General features: G+C 46.5%; 2 protein-coding genes across 6 annotated transcripts in view; one reads left to right on the top strand and one right to left on the bottom strand.

The window, feature by feature from the left end:
* Positions 1 to 5,304, bottom strand: part of LOC114783290 (5'-AMP-activated protein kinase subunit gamma-1-like) — a 29,840-nt gene extending 24,536 nt beyond the window's left edge. For all 4 annotated transcript variants that reach the window (XR_003748466.1, XR_003748467.1, XM_028968708.1 and 1 more), the window contains exons 1-3: positions 5,180 to 5,304; positions 3,769 to 3,840; positions 2,443 to 2,728 (exon numbers count right to left, since the gene is read on the bottom strand). Coding sequence is in view for 2 of the 4 variants with exons in the window: in XM_028968708.1 (XP_028824541.1) it covers positions 2,443 to 2,728; positions 3,769 to 3,840; positions 5,180 to 5,251 (430 nt within the window). In the remaining 2 variants the exon portion in view is untranslated. The remainder of the gene's footprint in view (positions 1 to 2,442; positions 2,729 to 3,768; positions 3,841 to 5,179) is intronic.
* Positions 5,305 to 5,602: 298 nt separating this feature from the next.
* Positions 5,603 to 25,607, top strand: galnt11 (UDP-N-acetyl-alpha-D-galactosamine:polypeptide N-acetylgalactosaminyltransferase 11 (GalNAc-T11)). 2 transcript variants are annotated; one of them, XM_028968705.1, is made up of 12 exons: positions 5,603 to 5,788; positions 10,661 to 10,936; positions 11,431 to 11,554; positions 11,639 to 11,805; positions 21,105 to 21,230; positions 22,523 to 22,772; positions 23,115 to 23,232; positions 23,524 to 23,676; positions 24,033 to 24,251; positions 24,334 to 24,438; positions 24,952 to 25,089; positions 25,167 to 25,607. In XM_028968705.1, the coding sequence occupies exons 2-12, from the start codon at positions 10,702 to 10,704 to the stop codon at positions 25,296 to 25,298; spliced, it is 1,767 nt and encodes a 588-aa protein (XP_028824538.1). In that variant the 5' UTR covers positions 5,603 to 5,788; positions 10,661 to 10,701; the 3' UTR covers positions 25,299 to 25,607. The 2 variants fall into 2 exon arrangements, with proteins under 2 accessions (XP_028824538.1, XP_028824540.1); XM_028968707.1 differs by lacking the exon at positions 5,603 to 5,788 and adding an exon at positions 9,489 to 9,683.
* Positions 25,608 to 26,329: the final 722 nt, after the last annotated feature.

Genomic DNA, 26,329 nt, shown 5'->3' with positions numbered 1-26,329 from the left:
AGTAACAGTACCTTGTCCAGCGGCGTTACCAGCGGCGTAGGGTGGTAGTGGCCAAGCGGGTAACACACTCGCCTATGAACCAGAAGACCTGGGTTCAAATCCCACTTACTACCCTGAGCAAGACACTTAACCCTGAGTGTCTCCAGGGGGGGACTGTCCCTGTAACTACTGACTGTAAGTGGCTCTGGATAAATGCTGGAAATGTAAATGTAGAAATGGGGGTGCAGGTGAAGGTGGTGAGCAGGTGGAGTCGGTGTAATTACAGCCCATCACGTCGCCCCAACAGCCACTAATTACACAATTACAGGCTTCCAGCTCCACGTCAGACAAAACAACATCAGCGATGGGAACCGGGTTCTTCACCACAACCACGGAGAACCTGAGCAAAACAGACTCAACAGTTTACACCAGTGCCGCGCTCTCGCCCACGCCGTCTCCAAAGCCTGGAGGACAGCAGAAGACGGACTGAAGATGAAGAACATGCTTTCAAAGCAGTAGAAAAAGTCTCACAAAGCAGGAGAGGACTAGAAGAAGACAGCAAAGGATCTCCTCAGTTTGGCATGTTATTGGAGTCCAAGCTGAGGACTGGAAGACCAAAAAGACATCTTGATAGACCTGTCCATTGGACCACTAGAAAGCAAAACTATTCAACAAGGTCTTTTACTGTCAGACTCTGGAGTCACCAGAAGAAAACGTTCCCTGCATCTCTCAACAAACCTTTTACTGAAATATGTCCTGTGGACTAGAACTAGACGGTCATTTTTGGAGAATTCATCAGGGTTCGGACACAGGGAACACATTGATGGATTTGAATAAATACCATCAAATACCAGCTTGTTCTATAACCTCCAGTCCTGAGGCCAAATGTGTCCGCGTCCTGTCTACACCGAGCGCTTCCCCACAAAAAAAGGTGCAGCGAAGGACAAAAGCTGCAGGTTTATTTACAGCACGAGAAGTGCTCAAAAATTCAAACCCCCAAAAATACTGAAGAAAAACAAAGACAAAACCAGCAATTATAGCATCAATATACATTCACACGACCAAACATTTACATTTCCAGCATTTACCAGACGCCCTTATCCAGAGCGTCTTACAGTCAGTAGTTACAGGGACAGTCCCCCCCCTGGAGACTGTCCAGGGACACGATGGTAGTAAGTGGGGGCTACTACCACCCACAAAATCTACAGATTCACAGCAAGCTTTTAGACTAACGCTCCTCAATCCCTGAACCACCAACCCGACCTTGACCCACACGAAGGCCCCCGGCCTACCACGCTCTCACTTTAATTACACCCCACAATCATCACCTGTTGGGGTGAGCTCAAGATGGCGGGGGGTCATATTCAGGTCAACTTTAGATCTCTGTATACCACCATATCCCCGTACATATTCACAATTTACCAGTTCATAAGACGAAGGACACGACTCAAATCATACAAAGAACACTTATAGATTAATAAAATAAACACAGCAGAGAAACACTTACAGCAAACACCCAAGCTGGCCTATAAAGCACCGTTCACCCAGGTGCAGGACCAGGAAAACCACCATGAAAACGTGAACGGTGTAATTGTGTGAAAGCGAAGTGATTGTCATTGTGAGACGCTGCAGCACAGCACATGGTGACACGGTGAAACGTGTCCTCTATATTTAACCATCACCCTTGGTGACAGTGGAACCATGACAGGCGCCCGGGGAGCAGCGTGTGGGGACGGGACCTTCATCAAGGGGATCTCAGTGGAACTTTGGCGGCTCGGGATTCGAACCGGCAACCTTCTGATTACGGTGGCCCACATCACCAGCACTATGGCTGGATAATGAAGCTGAAGCAGCGGCCACCTCACTCTTCGCCAGGATGGTTATCAATAAGTAAATGAATGAAATTGTCACCTACGGTGTGTTTATGTGAGAAAGCTGAGATCATGACGGCAACGCGGGACATGCGGGCAGTATAATGATGTGTCTTCTGCACCCGTGAAGCTGATGGAACCTGACGTTAGCCCGTAATACACTTACAACATGCACCATCGAGTAGACCAGAACCTAACAACCTCACGTGGATCATCACGCTGCTGATGACAACACATCAGATGCTGGTTCTGTATACAGGACGCTCTAGTCAGGTAGAAGATCCAGATCCAGCCTGCATGGGGAACTGAGCCCCCCCCCACACACACGACTGATTTCATACGTTCATTTGTTCAATTCGTATTATTACTAAACCTGCTTTCCAGATTACGGAACATCTCTGCTGCTGAGGCACCTCCACACCCGCTCTTCAGGCCACAACTACAACTGTATTTTGGAATAACGCTGTTCTTCATGCTAATGAACCATCTTCCAGTGGAAGATTCTGAATCTCTGGCCTCCCTGGTCGTTGTCTCGGAATTAAACCGCGTGAAATTTGTCACCATTGGAGCAGTGCGGGACCCGGGCTCCTACCTTTCCGGGCGCGAGAGAAGAGCCTGATGCTGACTGGAGAGGTGGAGCTGGAGGTGGAGGCGTTGGAGGAGTCTTTCGAGGACGAGCGGAATATTCCGGTGAAGCTGAGGCGGCGGGGCGACTTGGGTGGGGAATCCTGGTGGGGCGGGTATGGGAAGATGGTCTTGGGTGAACCCGGGCTGGTCCTGCTCCTGGCTGGAGCAGACATGGGGCTGGACGGCCGACTGAAGGGGCTCCAGGGGAAGAAGCCTTTGGTGGGGCTGGCAGAGTGGCAAGTCAGCTCGTCCTGTGGAACACACACACACACACACACACACACACACACACGCTTCAGTGTTTGACCGTAGTTTATTCATCTCCGTCTCTACTGCCTGGGCATCCAGGCAAGATGGGAGTGAGGCATTGTGGGAACTGGGAGCCCATCATCATCACCCATCACCATGGATGCACCATGTCCCACCACGCCTCGTGGTGAAGATCCAGGCCAGGAAAATGGCACCAGGCATCTGGACCAGGCGGTCGCGGTGGCCCCGGTGTCCACGCTGCTGCTGGGCCAGGTGTGTCTGTGACAGGCGGGTGACGTTTATTCCTGATCCTCTTATCCAGTCTGCTGATGTCACCGGCGACTAACGGCGCCGATCCAATTAAAGGTGTCGGGGACGAGATGAGCCGGTGCTTCAATCCCCCTGAGCATTGGGGACGTGTTCGTCCATCATACTGTGACTCGGTGATATGAATACAGTGGAACCCCTGCTGGTTTTGTACATAAAATGATCCGTTCATTTTCTCAACGGTTGGATTATTTGAACAGTGAGAGACAGAATAATGAAAATGTCTAAATTAATTCACATTTTCGCATCCAAAACCACAAGGTTTTGTCCCACTTCCAACACTTAATTCATTTAGAACTTTTTTGAAACTTTTTCCTCACTGTTAAATAAACCTCCTGTTGAAATTGTAGATGCATCATTTCTTTGTTAATGGGCCACAAAATAATTTCCGAATTTTGCAAGAAACGTTTCATATTTAGTCCTACAAAAGGACGCTGGGCCACCTAGTCCACCAAAGCATATTAAACTCCGCCCACACGTTGGCAGGACTCGAGCGTGTGAGGCCACATACTTCCTGTCTTCAAGTCCAAGTTGATCTTTATGTTAGTCAGTTCATAGTGACATAAATTGACCGTGTGTGACATCCACAAACGGGACACCGGCAAAAACATGCAGACAACAATGAGACAGACAGACGCACTAAACTAGCAAAATGAATAATGAACAAACAGAAGATGTCTCTACAGAATGGAAAAATGTGGGCGTGGGAGGCTACCTTGCGCGTGCTGTCCTTGTCCCCGGGCTCCGCGTCTCCCTCCAGGAAGGGCATGGCGAACGAGCTCGGGTCCTGCCGAGACATCACCGGGTTATGGAACACAGTGCCCACACGTCAATATTCCAACAGAACCAGGCGTAATTGGTGCACCATCACAACCTGGCAGCTTCCTCCACCTACAAGGTTCACGCTGCAGAACGAACCCGTCACCTCCACAGCAGTCCGCTGACAGAACGTTCCTACGCGCTCGTACGTAGAACGCGGTCACACACTGTGTGTGGGCGTCCAGCCTTATTACAGATGGTCGGGTGGCATCTGAAGTTGGACACGTCCCTACACCCACCACATGCGGCAGTGAGGTCACCACGGCCAGGGGACAACATCAGACCTTCAGCAGCCAGGCCCCGCCTCCTGCCCAGCCGCGGTCAAGACCCCGGAGGATGGTTCCTCAGATGAATGCATCTCCGAGGAACTTTTGTTTCCTCACAGGTCTACATCCAAGGGTAAAAGGACAGGCCACGCCCACGACCTTTCCATATCAAAGAATCCAATCAGCAGCAGATACTCACCGTCTCCTCCGCACGAGTCCAGGATTGTGGGAGGGAGGAGAAGCAGACATGAGATGATGACCAGGAGGTGCTGACGGACACCATGGCACCTCCTCCCCAAGGACATGTGGGCTGGCCCTGGGTGTGTGTGTTTAGGTAACAAGGCCATAGTTTAGTCCTCTGAAGGCCACGGTTTTGGTATGAATCAGAATCCATCTCCCAGACTCCGCCTCCCACCTCACCCCGAATCCCGCCCCTCCACACACTTCTGAACTATGTAAAAAACGTTTATTATAATTAAACACACACTCACACACACACACACAAATAAACAGGACAATAAAAAGACAAGACTTGATCCACAGGTCAAAGGTCACCACATTGCCAGAATCCAGCAGCAGGGCACCACCCAGATTCTACATGCTGAAACGCTACAGGAAGAGGCGCCACGCCTCTCACCCCCAGCCAGCTGACCCGAGGCGTGTCGGAACACACACATTCCTAAAGGACGCGGGGCGGGGCTTCCTGCGGCCGGGCATTACAGGATCGGCGGTGAAGGCAGGTAAACACTATTATTCAGAACCAGTGAAATCCAAACACTTCGCTTCCACCCTTAATCCCAGACCACTGATCTGAGACCAGTCCACACAGGTTCCAGGCTGAAGGACAGTAAGGACACTGGCACCTGACCTCCGAGCATCAGGAGAAGCGCCAGGAGGACATCTCACAAGGCTTCTGAGCAGGAGTCAACTTCACACCTCTTGCTTCTGCTGACCCCCAAACCACGCCCCGCCCCGCCCCGCCCCTCCATCCAATCAGCGCCTCACGAGTAATTGCCGCGAATGAATGACGTCACCACTCACGGGCATGCTGAGGCGCAGCGCTCGTTTCCTCCTGGCCGGCTTCTTGCGTCCGTCCGCCGCGGTGCTGCCCATGGTCCTTCAGCAGGGACCCGAGACGATGACGCGCGGAGCCGGGGACGCGCCTGACGTCACGTGGTCGCGTTAAAGCGACAGACGTCACAAATGGATTCCGGTGTCGCCTGCTTTCATATGCTTCTGTTTGTTGTTATTATCATAGATATCACATGATAATAATAGTACTAATAAAAATGTTTATATTGGGACCACAAGGCTGTCCACAAAAAGTGGATTAAAATGAGTGAGTCTGTGGGTCATGATCCCTGGGAAGTCCTATCACTTCCTGTTTTATATAGTTAACCAACATTCCTGCTGACTTTCCTTGTAACTAAACGTCTGAGCAGATTTTGTCTGTGAAATCTCATGAAATGGCTCTTTTATTGCATGTGCAGAAGCGTCCGCTGGGTGGCGGTGTGATCAGGGCGCCGTGGAGCAGAGAGGAGGAAGAAGAAGAAGAAGAAGAAGAAGAAGGAGGAGGCGGTGAAGACGCTGAAGTGGATCTCTGAGGATCTCTGGAGTTGCAGGCATCATGACCCTCGTGTCCCTGGATCAGTAAGTTTCACACGAAACGAGCGACGAGGATTCGGGACGGAAAAGTCGCGTGTTGCTGCCGCGCTGCTCCGATGCTGCTGCAGATCAACTCCTCAACATGGATACATTCGGCTACAGTTGATCATAATCGATACATTCTGATGCATTTGATTATAATCAATACATTCTTATGCAGTTGATCATTATCGATACATCATGTTGCAGTTGATCATAATTGATATGTCATGTTGCAGTTGATCATAATAAATATATTCTGTTGCATTTGATCATAATCGATACGTCATGTTGCAGTTTATCGTAATCAATACATTCTTATGCAGTTGATCATAATAAATTAATTCTGATGCAGTTGATCATAATAATTGTGCAGTTGATAATAATTGAAATGTCGTGTTACATTTTATCATAATAAAATTATTCTGTTGCAGTTGATCATAATCAATATGTTCTGACGCAGTTGATCATAATAAATTAATTCTGTTGCAGTTGGTCATAATTGATACATTCTTTTGCAGTTTATCGTAATCAATACATTCTTATGCAGTTGATCATAATAAATTAATTCTGATGCAGTTGATCATAATCGATACATCATTGTGCAGTTGATAATAATTGATATGTCGTGTTACATTTTATCATAATAAAATTATTCTGTTGCAGTTGATCATAATCAATATGTTCTGACGCAGTTGATTACAATAAATTAATTCTGTTGCAGTTGATCATAATTGATACATTCTGTTGCAGTTTATCGTAATCAATGCATTCTTATGCAGTTGATCATAATTGATACATTCTGTTGCAGTTTATCGTAATCAATACATTCTTATGCAGTTGATCATAATTGATATGTCGTGTTGCAGTTTATCATAATAAAATAATTATGTTGCAGTTGATTATAATAAATGTATTTTGTTGCAGTTAAACATAATCAACTGCAACTGCAGGGGCGGCGGTGGCCTAGCGGTTAAAGAAGCGGCCCCGTAATCAGAAGGTTGCCGGTTCAAATCCCGATCCGCCAAGGTGCCACTGAGCAAAGCACCGTCCCCACACACTGCTCCCCGGGCGCCTGTCATGGCTGCCCACTGTCACCAAGGGTGATGGGTTAAACGCAGAGGACGAATTTCACTGTGTGCACCGTGTGCTGTGCTGCTGTGTCAATCACATGTGACAATCACTTCACTTTTTTTAATCGATACATCAAGTAGCAGTTGATCATAATCGCTAGATTCTGTTGCAGTTGATCATAATAAATACGTTCTTATGCACTTGATCATAATTGATACATTATGTTGCAGTGTATTATAATTGATATGTCGTGTTGCAGTTGATCATAATAAATTAATTCTGGTGCAGTTAATCATAATCGATATGTCACGTTGCAGTTTATCGTAATCAATACATTCTTATGCAGGTGATCATAATAAATTAATTCTGTTGCAGTTGATCATTATCGATATGTCATGTTGCTGTTTATATTAATAGATATGTCGTGTTGCAGTTGATCGTTATTGATACATTTTGTTGCAGTTGATGGTTATCGTTATGTTGTGTTGCAGTTGATGGTTATTGAAACATCGTGTTGCGGTTGATCGTTATAGTTACGTCGTGTTGCGGTTGATGGTTATCATTACGTTGTGTTGCGGTTGATGGTTATTGAAACGTCGTGTTGCAGTTGATCGTTATCGATACGTCGTGTTGTTGTTTAACGTTATCGATATGTCATGTTGCGGTTGATCGTTATCGATACGTCGTGTTGTTGTTTATCGTAATAGACACGTCGTGTTGCGGTTGATGTTTATTGTTACACCGTGTTGCGGTTGATGGTTATTGTTACGTCATGTTGTTGTTTATCATTATCGATACGTCATGTTGCGGTTGATCGTTATCGATACGTCGTGTTGTTGTTTATCGTGATAGACACGTTGTGTTGCGGTTGATGTTTATCGCTACACTGTGTTGCGGTTGATGGTTATTGTTACGTCGTGTTGTTGTTTATCGTTATCGATACGTCATGTTGCGGTTGATCGTTATCGATACGTCATGTTGCGGTTGATCGTTATCGATACGTCGTGTTGTTGTTTATCGTAATAGACACGTCGTGTTGCGGTTGATGTTTATCGCTACACCGTGTTGCGGTTGATGGTTATTGTTACATCGTGTTGTTGTTTATCGTTATCGATACGTCATGTTGCGGTTGATCGTTATCGATACGTCATGTTGCGGTTGATCGTTATCGATACGTCGTGTTGTTGTTTATCGTAATAGACACGTCGTGTTGCGGTTGATGTTTATCGCTACACCGTGTTGCGGTTGATGGTTATTGTTACGTCGTGTTGTTGTTTATCGTTATCGATACGTCATGTTGCGGTTGATCGTTATCGATACGTCATGTTGCGGTTGATCGTTATCGATACGTCGTGTTGTTGTTTATCGTAATAGACACGTCGTGTTGCGGTTGATGTTTATCGCTACACCGTGTTGCGGTTGATGGTTATTGTTACGTCGTGTTGTTGTTTATCGTTATCGATACGTCATGTTGCGGTTGATCGTTATCGATACGTCGTGTTGCAGTTGATCGTTATCGATACGTCATGTTGCGGTTGATGGTTATTGTTACGTCGTGTTGTTGTTTATCGTTATCGATACGTCATGTTGCGGTTGATCGTTATCGATACGTCGTGTTGCAGTTGATCGTTATCGATACGTCATGTTGCGGTTGATCGTTATCGATACGTTGTGTTGTTGTTTATCGTAATAGATACGTCGTGTTGCAGTTGATCGTTATCGATACGCCGTGTTGCGGTTGATCGTTATCGATACGTCGTGTTGCAGTTGATCGTTATCGATACGTCATGTTGCGGTTGATGGTTATTGTTACGTCGTGTTGTTGTTTATCGTTATCGATACGTCATGTTGCGGTTGATCGTTATCGATACGTCGTGTTGCAGTTGATCGTTATCGATACGTCATGTTGCGGTTGATCGTTATCGATACGTTGTGTTGTTGTTTATCGTAATAGATACGTCGTGTTGCAGTTGATCGTTATCGATACGCCGTGTTGCGGTTGATCGTTATCGATACGTTGTGTTGTTGTTTATCGTAATAGATACGTCGTGTTGCAGTTGATCGTTATCGATACGCCGTGTTGCGGTTGATCATAATCTATTCTGTTCCAGTTTGTGTCTGAATTTTGCAGGATTATTGAACGTGACTCTTGCTTGGCTCTAATTTGGATGCAGTGCTGCTGGTTTATTCAGTAACCAGCCTGAGTTAGTTGCTGCTGGGTTGTAAACAGCGTGGTTATGAGTTATTTAGATCATCAGCTTGTTGTATAACTGCAAGGTGATAGTTTTGGGGTAAGCGACCCCAGCCGGCCTCTCTGTTTTACACAGACCCTCCTTATATTGACATTGTTCTATTGAAATGTTCTTGTAGGAAACAGATGGTTAAGCAACCTTTGTTAATTAGAAACCCGGCCCTATTTCACCAGGAGTTCTGCTGGTTTGGCTGTACGTTAACTGTTGAAGGTGGATGGATGCTGGTGGCCTCTGGTGAAATATTGAGCTTCTCCGAGGCTCCTGTTACTGAGCCTGGGGCCGCTGGCACGGCTGACAGCTGATTGGTCGGCTGCTGGTGGGTCCGGTGACTGTGTACTGTAGCCGTGCCAGGACGAAAGTTTGAAGGGTGCACTGTTAAACACACACACACACACACACTCGGTAGAGAACTATGTGTGTGTGTGCTCCTTTTTAGTTTAGTGGGTTTATTTAATATCTTGAATATTTGTAATTCCTTTATTGAGATTATATTTTGTCTGCGGTTCGGACGGTGATGACCAACAAACTTTTAAATGTGGAACTTTTCTTGTGTTGAACAGTAGAGCCTGCACAAGGTGAGTGTGAGTGAGCGTGAGAGTGTGTGTGTGTGTGTGTGTGTGTGTTAAGAGAGATTAGGTATTGAAAGAGATGGCAGCCTGGTGCAAATTTGAATCAGATTATGCTGTTAATACCGTCCTCCCCCTCATCACATGATTATCTGTGGTGATAGTGGTGATGATGATAATAACTGTGAGGATTGTGGTGGAAGTGATGGTGATGTGGGGCAGTGGTGGCCTAAGTGTTAAGGAGGACACATTTCACCGTGTCACTGTGTGCTGTGCTGCAGTATTTCACAATGACATTGGTGATTGTGATGGTAGACATGGTGATGATTAAACCCTCAACAAAACAACCACAAACTATATACAACAGAGGCAGAGGACCTAACTTACACAACTCCACTCCACACTCCTCCATGAGCACTAGGTCCAAGGTCTCTTCATATGCTGACAGTTGACCAATCATCAGAGAGTGGGCGGAGCTCCTCCCCTTCAGACCTAAAAGGAGAAAATACACATGTCCACACCAACTGATGGATCCTCACTAATACACCCAGGGACATAACAGTGATTAGTGTGGTGGTGGAGATGGTGGTGCACCAGACTTTCTGAATGACGCTCAAAAAGAACCTTCAATACATTCCATGATCCACTGTGTTCAGTCCATCCTGTAGATGATGAACATTCTATTTTTCTTAATATTTCTTTCTCTGCATTCCCTCCATCTCTCGCCATCTTGTCAAAGAAGGTGGTTGCTTATTTGTGTTACACTTCTGATTATTAAAACCTGGTCCAGATAACAGATGGAGAGTTCGTTCTTCTCCCTGCTTAAACATGCACTGATCTGTTTTTATTCATCCTTCCTGCTTCAGTTCTACAAGAATCCGGTGGAACTGACCGTTCAGTAGATCGAGCAGATTGGGAGAGAGAATTTAGAGAACTTGGATCCTTCTGGTTCTGAAAACATGCTCCTCTATTCCTCTGTGTGCCAGGGTCTTACAGATGGACCGCCGACGATGTTGCTAGGGAAACCATGGGCAGCGCCACGTTGCGTTACTTCTGCTACGGCTGCTTCTTCACATCCGTGACCTGGTCCATCATTCTCTTCCTCTACTTCAACTTCAGCCAGGAGAACCAAACCTCCTCCCGCAATGTGCCCGTCCAGGGGGTCCCACCCCTGCTCCTCCCCCACCGCCTGCAGCCCCGCCCTACCCGCGGCCGCAGGGACCAGAGCCTGCAGGAGCCCTGGAAGCTCTCACCAGAGATGGGTGGGTATCAGAGCATGGAGGGACTAGTTCTTACTTCATTTATAATCAGTCACAAAGAACATACAGCCAGACATTACACTATGACTAAGAACAGGTGATCATAGCAGATGGATCATAGCATCTCCAAATCTGCAGATGTTCCTGGTCTGAAGAACCTGTCATCTCTGACAGCATTAATATATATTTTTGGAGTGTGATTGATTTAACTGTTGTAAGCAGGAGTTGACGAAGGTTGCTGAACCCACATGCATCTGCAGCAGATGGCTAAGTCCCAACTCTCATCAAAATGGAATCAGTAATAAAATATCCATAGCTGTCAATCATTTTATCAAGCGGTCATATTAATAGCGTTTACGTCTGGGTGGGTCAGTTCAGCCTTTGTTAAAAATGGTAAGATCCACCAGAACTTCAGCAGCACACCAGCAGCAGAACTCTGGCACCACAGTTCGGGAACCTTACACTTGATGCTCATTATGATGTCACTTCCTCCACAGGTATGATCTTTAACGAGCAGGACCAGGAGGTGCGGGACATGGGCTATCACAGGCATGCCTTCAATGTTCTCATCAGCAACCGCCTGGGCTTCCACCGCCAGCTTCCTGACACCAGGAACGACAGGTGAGCAACATTTCTCTCCGGAAATGTGTGGGACTGAGAAGGGGTTTGAACTGAAGCTGTATATCGATCTGCATGCTCCTGCAGATGTAAAGATCAGGTGTATCCACGGGTGTTGCCTGCAGCCAGCATAGTCATCTGCTTCTTCAATGAGGCGTTCTCCGCTCTGCTGAGGACTATCCACAGTGTCCTAGACCGAACTCCAGGTCATCTCCTGCACGAGATCGTCCTGGTCGACGACAACAGCGATACAGGCGAGAGTTCAGCACAATACACAGCTGTCACATCCTTATCTAGGAGTGTAGAAGAATGCCACCAAATACTCCTAAACACGGCTAAATAACGGCTAAATAGCGGCTAAATATACACGACGCGAATCCACTCGAACGGCTAAATATACACGACACAGCTAAATATACATGACACGAACACACGCGAACAGCTAAAAAAACACGACACGGCTAAATATACACGACGCAAATCTACGCAAACGGCTAAATATACACGACGCGAATCCACTCGAACGGCTAAAAATACACAATGCGAACGGCTAAATATACACGACGTGAACGGCTAAATATACACGACACAGCTAAATATACATGACGCGAACGCACGCGAACGGCTAAAAATACACGACGTGAACGGCTAAATATACACGACACAGCTAAATATACATGACGCGAACACACGCGAACAGCTAAAAAAACACGACACGGCTAAATATACACGACGCAAATCTACGCAAACGGCTAAATATACACGACGCGAATCCACTCGAACGGCTAAAAATACACGACGTGAACGGCTAAATATACACAACACAGCTAAATATACATGACGCGAACGCAGGCGAACGGCTAAAAATACACGACGTGAACGGCTAAATATACACGACACAGCTAAATATACATGACGCGAACGCACGCGAACAGCTAAAAGAACACGACACGGCTAAATATACACTACGCAAATCTACGCAAACGGCTAAATATACACAAAGTGAACCCACGCGAACGGCTAAAAAAACACGACGAGAACCCACTCGAACGGCTAAAAATACACGACGCGAAACCCACGCGAATGGCTAAAAATACACGATGTGAACGGCTAAATATACACGACGCGAAACCCACACGAACGCCAAAAAATACACGACGCGAATCCACTCGAACGGCTAAAAATACACGACGTGAACGGCTAAATATACACAACGCAAATCTACGCAAACGGCTAAAAATACACGACGTGAACGGCTAAATATACACGACACAGCTAAATATACATGACGCGAACGCACGCGAACGGCTAAAAATACACGACGTGAACGGCTAAATATACACGACACAGCTAAATATACATGACGCGAACACACGCGAACAGCTAAAAAAACACGACATGGCTAAATATACACGACGCAAATCTACGTAAATGGCTAAATATACACGACACAGCTAAATATACATGACGCGAACACACGCGAACAGCTAAAAAAACACGACACGGCTAAATATACACGACGCAAATCTACGTAAATGGCTAAATATACACGACGTGAACCCACGCGAACGGCTAAAAATACACGACGTGAACGGCTAAATATACATGACGCGAACGCAGGCGAACGGCTAAAAATACACGACGTGAACGGCTAAATATACACGACACAGCTAAAAATACACGACGCAAATCTACGCAAACGGCTAAATATACACGACGCGAACCCACGCAAACGGCAAAAAATACACGACGTGAACGGCAAAAAATACACGACGTGAACGGCAAAAAATACATGACGTGAACGCTAAACAATACACAACGTAAACGGCTAAAAATACACGACGCGAACGGCTAAAAATACACGACGTGAACCCACGCGAACGGCTAAATATACACGACACGAACCCACGCGAATGGCTAAAAATACACGACGCGAACGGCTAAATATACACAACGTGAACGGCTAAATATACACGACACGAACCCACGCGAACGGCTAAAAATACACGACGCAAACGCTAAACAATACACAACGTAAACGGCTAAAAATACACGACGCGAACAGCTAAAAATACACGACGTGAACCCACGCGAACGGCTAAATATACACGACACGAACCCACGCGAATGGCTAAAAATACACGACGTGAACGGCTAAATATACACGACACAGCTAAATATACATGACGCGAACACCCGCGAACAGCTAAAAAAACACGACACGGCTAAATATACACGACGCAAATCTACGCAAACGGCTAAATATACACGACGCGAACCCACGCGAACGGCTAAAAAAACACGACGCAAACCCACGCGAACGGCTAAATATACACGACGCAAATCTAAGCAAACGGCTAAATATACACGACGCGAACCCACGCAAACGGCAAAAAATACACGGCGTGAACGGCAAAAAATACACGACGTGAACGGCAAAAAATACATGACGTGAACGCTAAACAATACACAATGTAAACGGCTAAAAATACACGACGCGAACGGCTAAAAATACACGACGTGAACCCACGCGAACGGCTAAATATACACGACACGAACCCACGCGAATGGCTAAAAATACACGACGCGAACGGCTAAATATACACAACGTGAACGGCTAAATATACACGACACGAACCCACGCGAACGGCTAAAAATACACGACGCGAACGGCAAAAATATACACAACGCGAAACCCACGCGAACGGCAAAAAATACACGACGCGAGCGGCTAAATATACACGACGCGATTCCACGCGAGCGGCAAAAAATACACGACGTGAACGGCAAAAAATACACAACGTGAACGGCAAAAAATACATGACGTGAACGCTAAACAATACACAACGTAAACGGTTAAAAATACACGACGCGAACGGCTAAAAATACACGACGTGAACCCACGCGAACGGCTAAATATACACGACGTGAATCCACTCGAACGGCTAAAAATACACGACGTGAACGGCAAAAAATACACAACGTGAACGGCAAAAAATACATGACGTGAACGCTAAACAATACACAACGTAAACGGCTAAAAATACACGACGCGAACGGCTAAAAATACACGACGTGAACCCACGCGAACGGCTAAATATACACGACACGAACCCACGCGAATGGCTAAAAATACACGACGCGAACGGCTAAATATACACAACGTGAACGGCTAAATATACACGACACGAACCCACGCGAACGACTAAAAATACACGACGCGAACGGCAAAAATATACACAACGCGAAACCCACGCGAACGGCAAAAAATACACGACGCGAGCGGCTAAATATACACGACGCGATTCCACGCGAGCGGCAAAAAATACACGACGTGAACGGCAAAAAATACACAACGTGAACGGCAAAAAATACATGACGTGAACGCTAAACAATACACAACGTAAACGGTTAAAAATACACGACGCGAACGGCTAAAAATACACGACGTGAACCCACGCGAACGGCTAAATATACACGACGTGAATCCACTCGAACGGCTAAAAATACACGACGTGAACGGCTAAATATACACAACACAGCTAAATATACATGACGCGAACGCACGCGAACGGCAAAAAATACACGACGTAAACGGCTAAATATACACGACACAGCTAAATATACATGACGCGAACGCACGCGAACGGCTAAAAATACACGACGTGAACGGCTAAATATACACGACACAGCTAAATATACATGACGCGAACACACGCGAACAGCTAAAAAAACACGACACGGCTAAATATACACGACGCAAATCTACGCAAACGGCTAAATATACACGACGCGAACCCACGCGAACGGCTAAAAAAACACGACGCAAACCCACGCGAACGGCTAAATATACACGACGCAAATCTACGCAAACGGCTAAATATACACAACGCGAACCCACGCAAACGGCAAAAAATACACGACGTGAACGGCAAAAAATACACGACGTGAACGGCAAAAAATACATGACGTGAACGGCAAAAAATACACAACGTGAACGGCAAAAAATACATGACGTGAACGCTAAACAATACACAACGTAAACGGCTAAAAATACACGACGCGAACGGCTAAAAATACACGACGTGAACCCACGCGAACGGCTAAATATACACGACACGAACCCACGCGAATGGCTAAAAATACACGACGCAAACGGCTAAATATACACAACATGAACGGCTAAATATACACGACACGAACCCACGCGAACGGCTAAAAATACACGACGCGAACGCTAAACAATACACAACGTAAACGGCTAAAAATACACGACGCGAACAGCTAAAAATACACGACGTGAACCCACGCGAACGGCTAAATATACACGACACGAACCCACGCGAATGGCTAAAAATACACGACGTGAACGGCTAAATATACACAACGTGAACGGCTAAATATACACGACACGAACCCACGCGAATGGCTAAAAATACACGACGTGAACTGCTAAATATACACGACACAGCTAAATATACATGACGCGAACACACGCGAACAGCTAAAAAAACACGACACGTCTAAATATACACGACGCAAATCTACGCAAACGGCTAAATATACACGACGCGAACCCACGCGAACGGCTAAAAAAACACGACGCAAACCCACGCGAACGGCTAAATATACACGACGCAAATCTACGCAAACGGCTAAATATACACGACGCGAACCCACGCGAACGGCAAAAAATACACGACGTGAACGGCAAAAAATACACGACGTGAACGGCAAAAAATACACGACGTGAACGGCAAAAAATACATGACGTGAACGCTAAACAATACACAACATAAACGGTTAAAAATACACGACGCGAACGGCTAAAAATACACGACGTGAACCCACGCGAACGGCTAAATATACACGACACGAACCCACGTGAATGGCTAAAAATACACGACGCGAACGGCTAAATATACACAACGTGAACGGCTAAATATACACGACACGAACCCACGCGAACGGCTAAAAATACACGACGCGAACGGCAAAATATACACGACGCGAAACCCACGCGAACGGCAAAAAATACACGACGCGAGCGGCTAAATATACACGACGCGATTCCACGCGAGCGGCAAAAAATACACGACATGAACGGCTAAATATACACAACGCGAACGGCAAAAAATACATGACGCGAACCCACGCGAACGGCAAAAAATACACGCCGCGAACGGCTAAAAATACATGACGCGAAACCCGCGCAAAGGGCAAAAAATACACAACACAAACAGTTAAATATACACGACGCAAACCCACGCTAACGGCCAAAAATACACGACGTGAGCGGCAAAAAATACACGACGCGAACACCAAACAATACACGACGCGAACGCCAAACAATACACGACGCAAACGGCTAAAAATACACGACGCAAACGGCTAAATATACACGACGCAAATCTACGCAAACGGCTAAATATACACGACGCGATCCCACGCAAACGGCAAAAAATACACGACGTGAACGGCAAAAAATACACGACGTGAACGGCAAAAAATACATGACGTGAACGCTAAACAATACACAACGTAAACGGCAAAAAATACACGACGCGAACGGCTAAAAATACACGACGTGAACCCACGCGAACGGCTAAATATACATGACACGAACCCACGCGAATGGCTAAAAATACACGACGCGAACGGCTAAATATACACAACGTGAACGGCTAAATATACACGACACGAACCCACGCGAACGGCAAAAAATACACGACGCGAACGGCAAAATATACACGACGCGAAACCCACACGAACGGCAAAAAATACACGACGCGAGCGGCTAAATATACACGACGCGATTCCACGCGAGCGGCAAAAAATACACGACATGAACGGCTAAATATACACAACGCGAACGGCAAAAAATACATGACGCGAACCCACGCGAACGGCAAAAAATACACGCCGCGAACGGCTAAAAATACACGACGCGAAACCCGCGCAAAGGGCAAAAAATACACAACACAAACAGTTAAATATACACGACGCAAACCCACGCTAACGGCCAAAAATACACGACGTGAGCGGCAAAAAATACACGACGCGAACGCCAAACAATACACGACGCGAACGCCAAACAATACACGACGCAAATGGCTAAAAATACACGACGCAAATGGCTAAATATACACGACGCGAACAGCTAAATATACACGACACGAACCCACGTGAACGGCTAAAAATACACGACGCGAACGGCTAAAAATAAATTACGTGAACGGCTAAATATACACGACACGAACCCACGCGAACGGCTAAAAATACATGACGCGAACGGCTAAAAATAAATTACGTGAACGGCAAAAAATACACGACGCGAACGGCTAAATATACACGACGCGAACCCACGCAAATGGTAAAAAATACACGACGTGAACGGCAAAAAATACACGACGCGAACGGCTAAATATACACGACGCGAACCCACGCAAATGGCAAAAAATACACGACGTGAACGGCAAAAAATACACGACGCGAACGGCTAAATATACACAACGTGAACGGCTAAATATACACGACACGAACCCACGCGAACGGCTAAAAATACACGACACGAACGGCAAAATATACACGACGCGAAACCCACGCGAACGGCAAAAAATACACGACGCGAGCGGCTAAATATACACGACGCGATTCCATGCGAGCGGCAAAAAATACACGACATGAACGGCAAAATATACACAACGCGAACGGCAAAAAATACACGACGCGAACCCACGCGAACGGCAAAAAATACACGCCGTGAACGGCTAAAAATACACGACGCGAAACCCACGCAAAGGGCAAAAAATACACAACACGAACAGTTAAATATACACGATGCGAACCCACGCAAACGGCAAAAAATACACAACGTGAACGGCAAAAAATACACGACGCGAACGCCAAACAATACACGACGCAAACGGCTAAAAATACACGACGCAAACGGCTTAATATACACGACGCGAACGGCTAAATATACACGACACGAACCCACGTGAACGGCTAAAAATACACGACGCGAACGGCTAAAAATAAATTACGTGAACGGCTAAATATACACGACACGAACCCACGCGAACGGCTAAAAATACATGACGCGAACGGCTAAAAATAAATTACGTGAACGGCTAAATATACACGACACGAACCCACGCGAACGGCTAAAAATACATGACGCGAACGGCTAAAAATAAATTACGTGAACGGCTAAATATACCCGACGCGAACCCACGCGAACGGCAAAAAATACACGGCAAATAAATGTACACGACGCGAACCCATGCGAACGCCTAAATATACACAACGCGAACCCACGCAAACGGCAAAAAATACATGACGCGAACGGCAAAAAATACATGACGCGAACGGCTAAATATACACGACGCGAACCCACGCAAATGGCAAAAAATACACGACGTGAACGGCAAAAAATACACGACGCGAACGGCTAAATATACACGACGCGAACGGCTAAATATACACGACGAGAACGGCTAAAATTACACGGCGCGAACGGTTACATATACAAGACGTGAACCCACCGTAAACGGCTAAATATACACAATGTGAACGGCTAAATATACACGACGTGAACCCACACGAACGGCAAAAAATACACAGCTAATTCAAAATGGCTCGCTACTGTTAACACCCACGGCATCTGCAAAAAGCCTTGGAGTTTGGATAGATGACAAACTGAGTTTGAACCATCATGTTGCTGCGATCTCCAGATCCTGCAGGTTCACTCTCTACAACATTCGCAAGATTCGGCCTTTTCTCTCACAACAGGCTACGCAGCTCCTCGTCCAGGCAATGGTCATCTCCAAACTCGACTACTGTAACTCTCTCCTGGCTGGAGCCTCTGCAGTCACCATAAAACCACTCCAGATGATCCAAAATATGGCAGCCCGTCTCAACTTCAACCAGCCAAAATACACCCATGTTACACCTCTTCTTACCTCCCTCCACTGGCTCCCGGTAGCTGCTCGCATTGAGTTCAAATCCTTGATGCTTGCCTACAGGGCTGTAAATGGAACTGCGCCCTCCTACATCAACACAATACTACCTAGCTACACTTCTGCACGCTCTCTCAGATCAGCAAACGGAAGGAGACTAAAAATTCCTCCTCACGGGGTCTCCGATTCAATCATCTCTGTCTCCATTGTTGTCCCTGGCTGGTGGAACAACCTGCCCTCCTCCACACGACTAGCCGAGACTATCACCACTTTTAACCCACGCGAACGGCTAAATATACATGCCGCGAACCCACGCAAATGGATAAATGTACACGACGCGAACCCACGCAAATGGTGAAATATACACAACGCGAACCTGCGTGAATGGCTAAATATACGCAACGTGAACCCACGCAAACTGCTAAATGTACACGATGTGAACCCACGCGAAGGGCTAAATATACACGACGCGACCCATGTGAACGGCTAAATATACACGACGCGAACCCACGTGAACGGCTATATATATATACACGACTCGAACCCACGCAAACTGCTAAATGTACACGATGCGAACCCACGCTAAATATTTACATTTACATTTACAGCATTTATCAGACGCCCTTGACCAGAGCGACTTACAATCAGTAGTTACAGGGACAGTCTCCCTGGAGCCTCTTAGGGTTAAGTGTCTTGCTCAGGGACACAATGGTAGTAAGTGGGATTTGAACCCGGGTCTTCTGGTTCATAGGCGAGTGTGTTACCCACTAGGCTACTACCACCCTACTGACGCACCCGACGCGAACAGCAAAATATACACGACGCGAACCCACGCGAACGGCTAAATATACATGACACGAACGGCTTAATACACACAATGGTAACAAACATGAATGGCTTAATACACACAACATGAACCAACTCGAACGGCTAAATGTACATGACGTAAACACAAGGAAGCGGCTAAAGACACGATTTCAACACGTGAATGGCTAAATACACGATGACAACACACGCAAATGGCTAAATACACGATGAGAACACACTCGAACGGCTAAATACACAATTTCAACACACACAAACGGCTAAATACACGCTGAGAACACACGAACGGCTAAGGACATGATGAGAACACATGCAAACGGCTAAATAGACAATTTGAACACACGCGAACGGCTAAAGACACAATGAGAACACACTCGAACGGCTAAATACACAATTTCAACACACACAAACGGCTAAATACATGATGAGAACACACAAGAACGGCTAAAGACATGATGAGAACACACGCAAATGGCTAAAGACACGATGAGAACACACGCGAATGACTAAATACACAAAATGCAAACCAATGCAAAGGCCAAATACACATGAATAAACTCATGTGAACAACTAAATACTAAACGTACACAATGCGAATTGCCAAATACACGCAACACGAACACTTAAATACAAACAATGCGAATCCCGTCACTCACTAAGACAACGAGAACCTATATAAATGCCTAAATACACACAATGAGAAGAAGGGCCAAATATACACTCCAACACAGGCGCAAACACATATTAACCTCATGCTGCTTCTCCAGACGACCTTAAGGAAGAACTGGACTCATACCTGCAGCACAACCTCCAGGGAAAGGTGAAGCTGGTGAGGAACCAGAAGAGAGAGGGTCTCATCAGAGGACGCATGATTGGAGCTTCACACGCCACAGGTGGAAGAACTCACAACACCTGCTCCACCTCACACTTACACCTTTTCACAGTCAAATACAATGCCAAAGCTACACCCTCAGTAACATGCACCAAAATTACACTTCACAACACCACAGCTACACCCTCACTGACACGCATCAAAAATACACCTCTCAACACCACAGCTACACCCTCACTAACACGCATCAAAAATACACCTCTCAACACCACAGCTACACCCTCACTAACACGCATCAAAAATACACCTCACAACACCACAGCTACACCATCACTAACACGCATCGAAAATACACCTCTCAACACCACAGCTACACCATCACTGACACGCATCGAAAATACACCTCACAACACCACAGCTACACCCTCACTAACACGCATCAAAAATACACCTCACAACACCACAGCTACACCATCACTAACACGCATCAAAAATACACCTCACAACACCACAGCTACACCATCACTAACACGCATCGAAAATACACCTCTCAACACCACAGCTACACCATCACTGACACGCATCGAAAATACACCTCACAACACCACAGCTACACCCTCACTAACACGCATCAAAAATACACCTCACAACACCACAGCTACACCCTCACTAACACGCATCAAAAATACACCTCACAACACCACAGCTACACCATCACTAACACGCATCAAAAATACACCTCACAACACCACAGCTACACCATCACTAACACGCATCGAAAATACACCTCTCAACACCACAGCTACACCATCACTAACACGCATCGAAAATACACCTCACAACACCACAGCTACACCCTCACTAACACGCATCAAAAATACACCTCACAACACCACAGCTACACCCTCACTAACACGCATCAAAAATACACCTCACAGCACCACAGCTACACCATCACTGACACGCATCGAAAATACACCTCACAACACCACAGCTACACCCTCACTAACACGCATCAAAAATACACCTCACAACACCACAGCTACACCATCACTAACACGCATCGAAAATACACCTCACAACACCACAGCTACACCCTCACTAACACGCATCAAAAATACACCTCACAACACCACAGCTACACCATCACTAACACGCATCAAAAATACACCTCACAACACCACAGCTACACCATCACTAACACGCATCGAAAATACACCTCACAGCACCACAGCTACACCATCACTGACACGCATCGAAAATACACCTCACAACACCACAGCTACACCCTCACTAACACGTGAGTACATGGTGCAACATCCTGAATTAATCTCTCCTGCTGTCCACACTCAGGAGAAGTGCTGGTGTTCCTGGACAGCCACTGCGAGGTGAACGAGGCGTGGCTGCAGCCCCTTCTGGCCCCCATTAAAGAGAACCGACACACGGTGGTCTGTCCCGTCATCGACATTATTAGCGCCGACACGCTGGTCTACAGTCCATCACCTATTGTCCGCGGCGGCTTCAACTGGGGGCTGCACTTCAAATGGGACCCCGTCCCTCTGTCCGAGCTGAACAGCCCTGTTGGAGCCGTAGCCCCAATCAGGTCAGGAGGTTTCTGGTCTTCTTCTTTTGCAGAGCCTGTGGGCGTGGCCCTCTGGTTGATGAAGTGTGATGAACAGGTCAGGGAGCGCCTGGAGCGGGGCATGTGTTTGTGTTGGGCTGTCCTGTGGGATTCTGGGATTGACTTATTCGCCTCTGGCGGCCTGCAGGCCTCGACCCAGTGAGATTTGAAGCTTCAGATCTTCTCATCTGTGGCCCTCAGCTGGATTTATAAAGTGGCTCTGATGCAGAAACACAGTGGCTGATTGTGATGGCCGTTTGTACTCGTTCGGATATTGATCCTCGGATTGGTCAGCTCAGTGCTGCTCTGTCGTCTTCTCTGCAGATCCCCCACCATGGCGGGGGGCTTGTTTGCCATGGACCGTCGGTATTTCAACGATCTCGGCCAGTATGACGGCGGGATGGACATCTGGGGTGGGGAGAACCTGGAGATCTCCTTCAGGGTGAGCGCCATTACGTGTGTGTGTGAGAGACATTTTAAGAATCCAGAGATGAGTCTGAGAACCTTGAAAAGACCACGAGTCTCCAAGACGGCACAGCCAATCAGAGCTGTGGCACCAGCTTATTATAACGATTTTACGGTGTTCCCACGGGTCTCAGTTCTGTTATGTCCCCCTGATGAGCAGCGTACAGACATTGTCATACGTTACTGGCTCATGATGGCAGGTCGTACGTGAAGCCGGAGAACCCGGTTCTAGACCGAGTGGAGTGACGTGTTTATCGCCCTGCTGCAGATCTGGATGTGTGGAGGTCAGCTGCACATCATCCCATGTTCTCGCGTGGGACACATCTTCCGCAAGAGACGCCCGTACGGCTCCCCTGGTGGCCAGGACACCATGGCACACAACTCGCTGCGCCTGGCACACGTCTGGATGGACGAGTACAAAGTAAACCTCTCGCCAGTTACACATTAGCGCCCATCACGACAGGGACCCACCGCTCACTGCTCGGGTCAGAGGTCATGTGACCACGCTGAAGCTGATAACAGCTCTTTCAATGATTGATCTCCTCTAGTGACTGAGGGATCAATGACCGATGGACCCCTCTGGAGTGTCCTGAGAACACACTGAGGTTGTAGTAGAGATCTTTAGAGAACTTTAAGCACAGATGAGACGTGTAAGCATGAGGTTCTTCTCTGTTTTGCTCCATCATCAGTTTTTAGCACAGGGACAATTTGAAACCCAAAAGTTGATCTGGCTGGACCTGGAGAAGATGACCTGCTTGTCCTTGTTTCTATAACCAGGAGCAGTATTTTGCGCTACGCCCGGAGCTTCGTAACCGCGACTACGGTGACATCAGCCAGCGCGTGGCCATCCGGCGGCGGCTGCAGTGTCGCTCCTTCAAATGGTACCTGGACAACATCTACCCCGAGATGCAGCTCAGCTCCTCCCACAACAAGCCGCAGCCTCCGGCCTTCATCAACAAGGGCCTGAAGCGGCCCAAGATCCTGCAGCGAGGGCGGGTAAGAGGCGTGGACCGTGCAGCAGGGGGCGGCGTGGAGCCAAGCAGAACGCCCATCCAACGTTCCGCCGTGTTCTCCGCAGCTCCGGAACCTCCTGGCGGACCGGTGCCTGGTGGCGCAGGGGCGGCCCAGCCAGAAAGGCGGCGCCGTGGTGGTGCGCAAGTGCGACTCCGGGGATAAAGAGCAGGTGGGAAGTCCGGAAGTCCGGAGACCAAGTCAAGGAGGAGGCGGAGTCTCTAGATCTGGTTTCAGAAATAGATTCATATTTTCTGTACAGCACCGTGCCGATACGGATGAGTGAGAAAGCGCACCGTTTATAGCAAAGTTATTTTGTTGATGTGACCAAACCTCAATTTCCCCAAATGAGGTGTGTAGAGAACAGAGTCGGTTCTCCATCTGTGGACTTCTAGCACATGTCTGCATATCAACATTATTATTTAATGAAACTACTGAATAAAACGGTCCTGTCAATTATAAATACTTATTACATGGGGACGAATAATAGCTGTGTGTGTGTGTGTAAATCTGTTCTTATTGATTATCACATAAACCAAAGTCAATGAAGCTGAATGAAGATGTTTCATATGAAGGTGCTTCCTGCTGACCAATTAAAACTCACACAGAATAAAACCAGTCCAGGTGGAAGGAAGTGTGAAAAGAAACGCAGTGTGTGTGTGTGTGTGTGTGTGTGTGTGTGTAGGAGTGGTCCTACGATGAAGAACAGGAGCTGATCCTGGCCGGCCTGCTCTGTCTGGACATGTCAGAGATCCGCTCCTCTGACCCCCCCAGGCTGATGAAATGCCACGGGTCCGGAGGGTCCCAGCAGTGGACGCTCGGGGTGAGACACGCCCACTTTTATTAACATTTTTTTATTAAAATGTTTTATTTTTATTTCTCTCGGTTCTCGTGTTGCAGAAGACGAACCGTCTGTACCAGGTGTCGGTGGGTCAGTGCCTGGCCGCGGTCGACCCGGTCAGCCAGAAGGGCTACGTCACCATGGCGATCTGCGACGGCTCCCAGGCTCAGCAGTGGCAGCTGGAGGACTGAACCTTCTGGCGCTTTAGTTTTTATGGATTATTTTAAGAACGACTTTTATCCTTTAGCTTTTAAAGATGTTTGCAAAGCAGGAGAAGATGTGCAGTTGCTCTCTTCTCAGAACAAACATGGACAATACACTAAATTCCCCCTTTTCCACAGATTTTGTGATTATTCTGTAGTAATTATCTTCCCCTTCTCTTACTTCTGGTCCCTGGACGTCCCCGTACTGGTGTGTGTGGAACGTGAACGGCTGTAGGACCATCATACAGACCTACGCAGATCCCTTTCTCACGAAACCAAATAAAAGTTGAAATCAAACATCTTGTGTTCTTCATCACCGTTTTTTTTATTAATTTAGTAAAAAATAAAAAGTCATGTTAAGATGTAAAATATTTATTTTTTTTGTAAATGTCCTAAATCTGTTTCCACAAACTCCAAAATCCATCACACTCTGTATACTTCAAAAAGGCTTCATTTTCAACATGAGATACTATACAGGACAAAGAAAAGAGACAAATACTGTTAAGATGTCCGAGTTTTGTACAAGGAAAGAAGAAGAAGAAAAAAAAAAAAAAAAAAACACCCAGGAAACAAATTTCATTACAACCAGTCATTGAGAAATTATGTACAATTGATTTCATCATAAAGTTTTAAAAAATACATGCCGTGTATGTTACAAGACTGAATATACCAACATGATTATAGTCTAGAGAAGTTGTGCGCCACAGGCAGGGTAAAAAACCGGAGATCGGAGCCGGTAGCAGGTATTAATGTCGCCCAACTAAAAAAAGGAAGAAAATCACCAGACCGCACGTCACCCCTCAAAACTCAAAATGTAAACCAGAAAAAAAGAAAGAAATTCACAGTTCTACATAATTTATAACTCATAACATGCCCTCACGTGATTGGTTCTTTCTGATTGCGCTTATCATTCACATCTAAAAAAAAAAAAAAAAAAAAAAGAACTGATAGAAACAATATTCAAGTGGTCAGATTATTTTAGACGATATCATAACTACAATCTAAATACAACAAAAATA

The sequence above is a fragment of the Denticeps clupeoides genome, unplaced genomic scaffold, assembly GCF_900700375.1.
Source record: "Denticeps clupeoides unplaced genomic scaffold, fDenClu1.1, whole genome shotgun sequence".
In the NCBI taxonomy this organism is placed as follows: domain Eukaryota; kingdom Metazoa; phylum Chordata; class Actinopteri; order Clupeiformes; family Denticipitidae; genus Denticeps; species Denticeps clupeoides.
Note: the sequence above shows the minus strand (reverse complement) of the source record. Positions and strands in the feature narration are given on the sequence as shown.

Coding starts and splice junctions, on each gene's coding strand:
- galnt11 (XM_028968705.1), top strand. CDS start 10,702: ATGGGCAGCGCCACGTTGCGTTACTTCTGCTACGGCTGCTTCTTCACA. Junction 11,555..11,638: donor CCTGACACCAGGAACGACAG/GTGAGCAACATT, acceptor ATGCTCCTGCAG/ATGTAAAGATCAGGTGTATC. Junction 22,773..23,114: donor GGAGCCGTAGCCCCAATCAG/GTCAGGAGGTTT, acceptor TCTTCTCTGCAG/ATCCCCCACCATGGCGGGGG.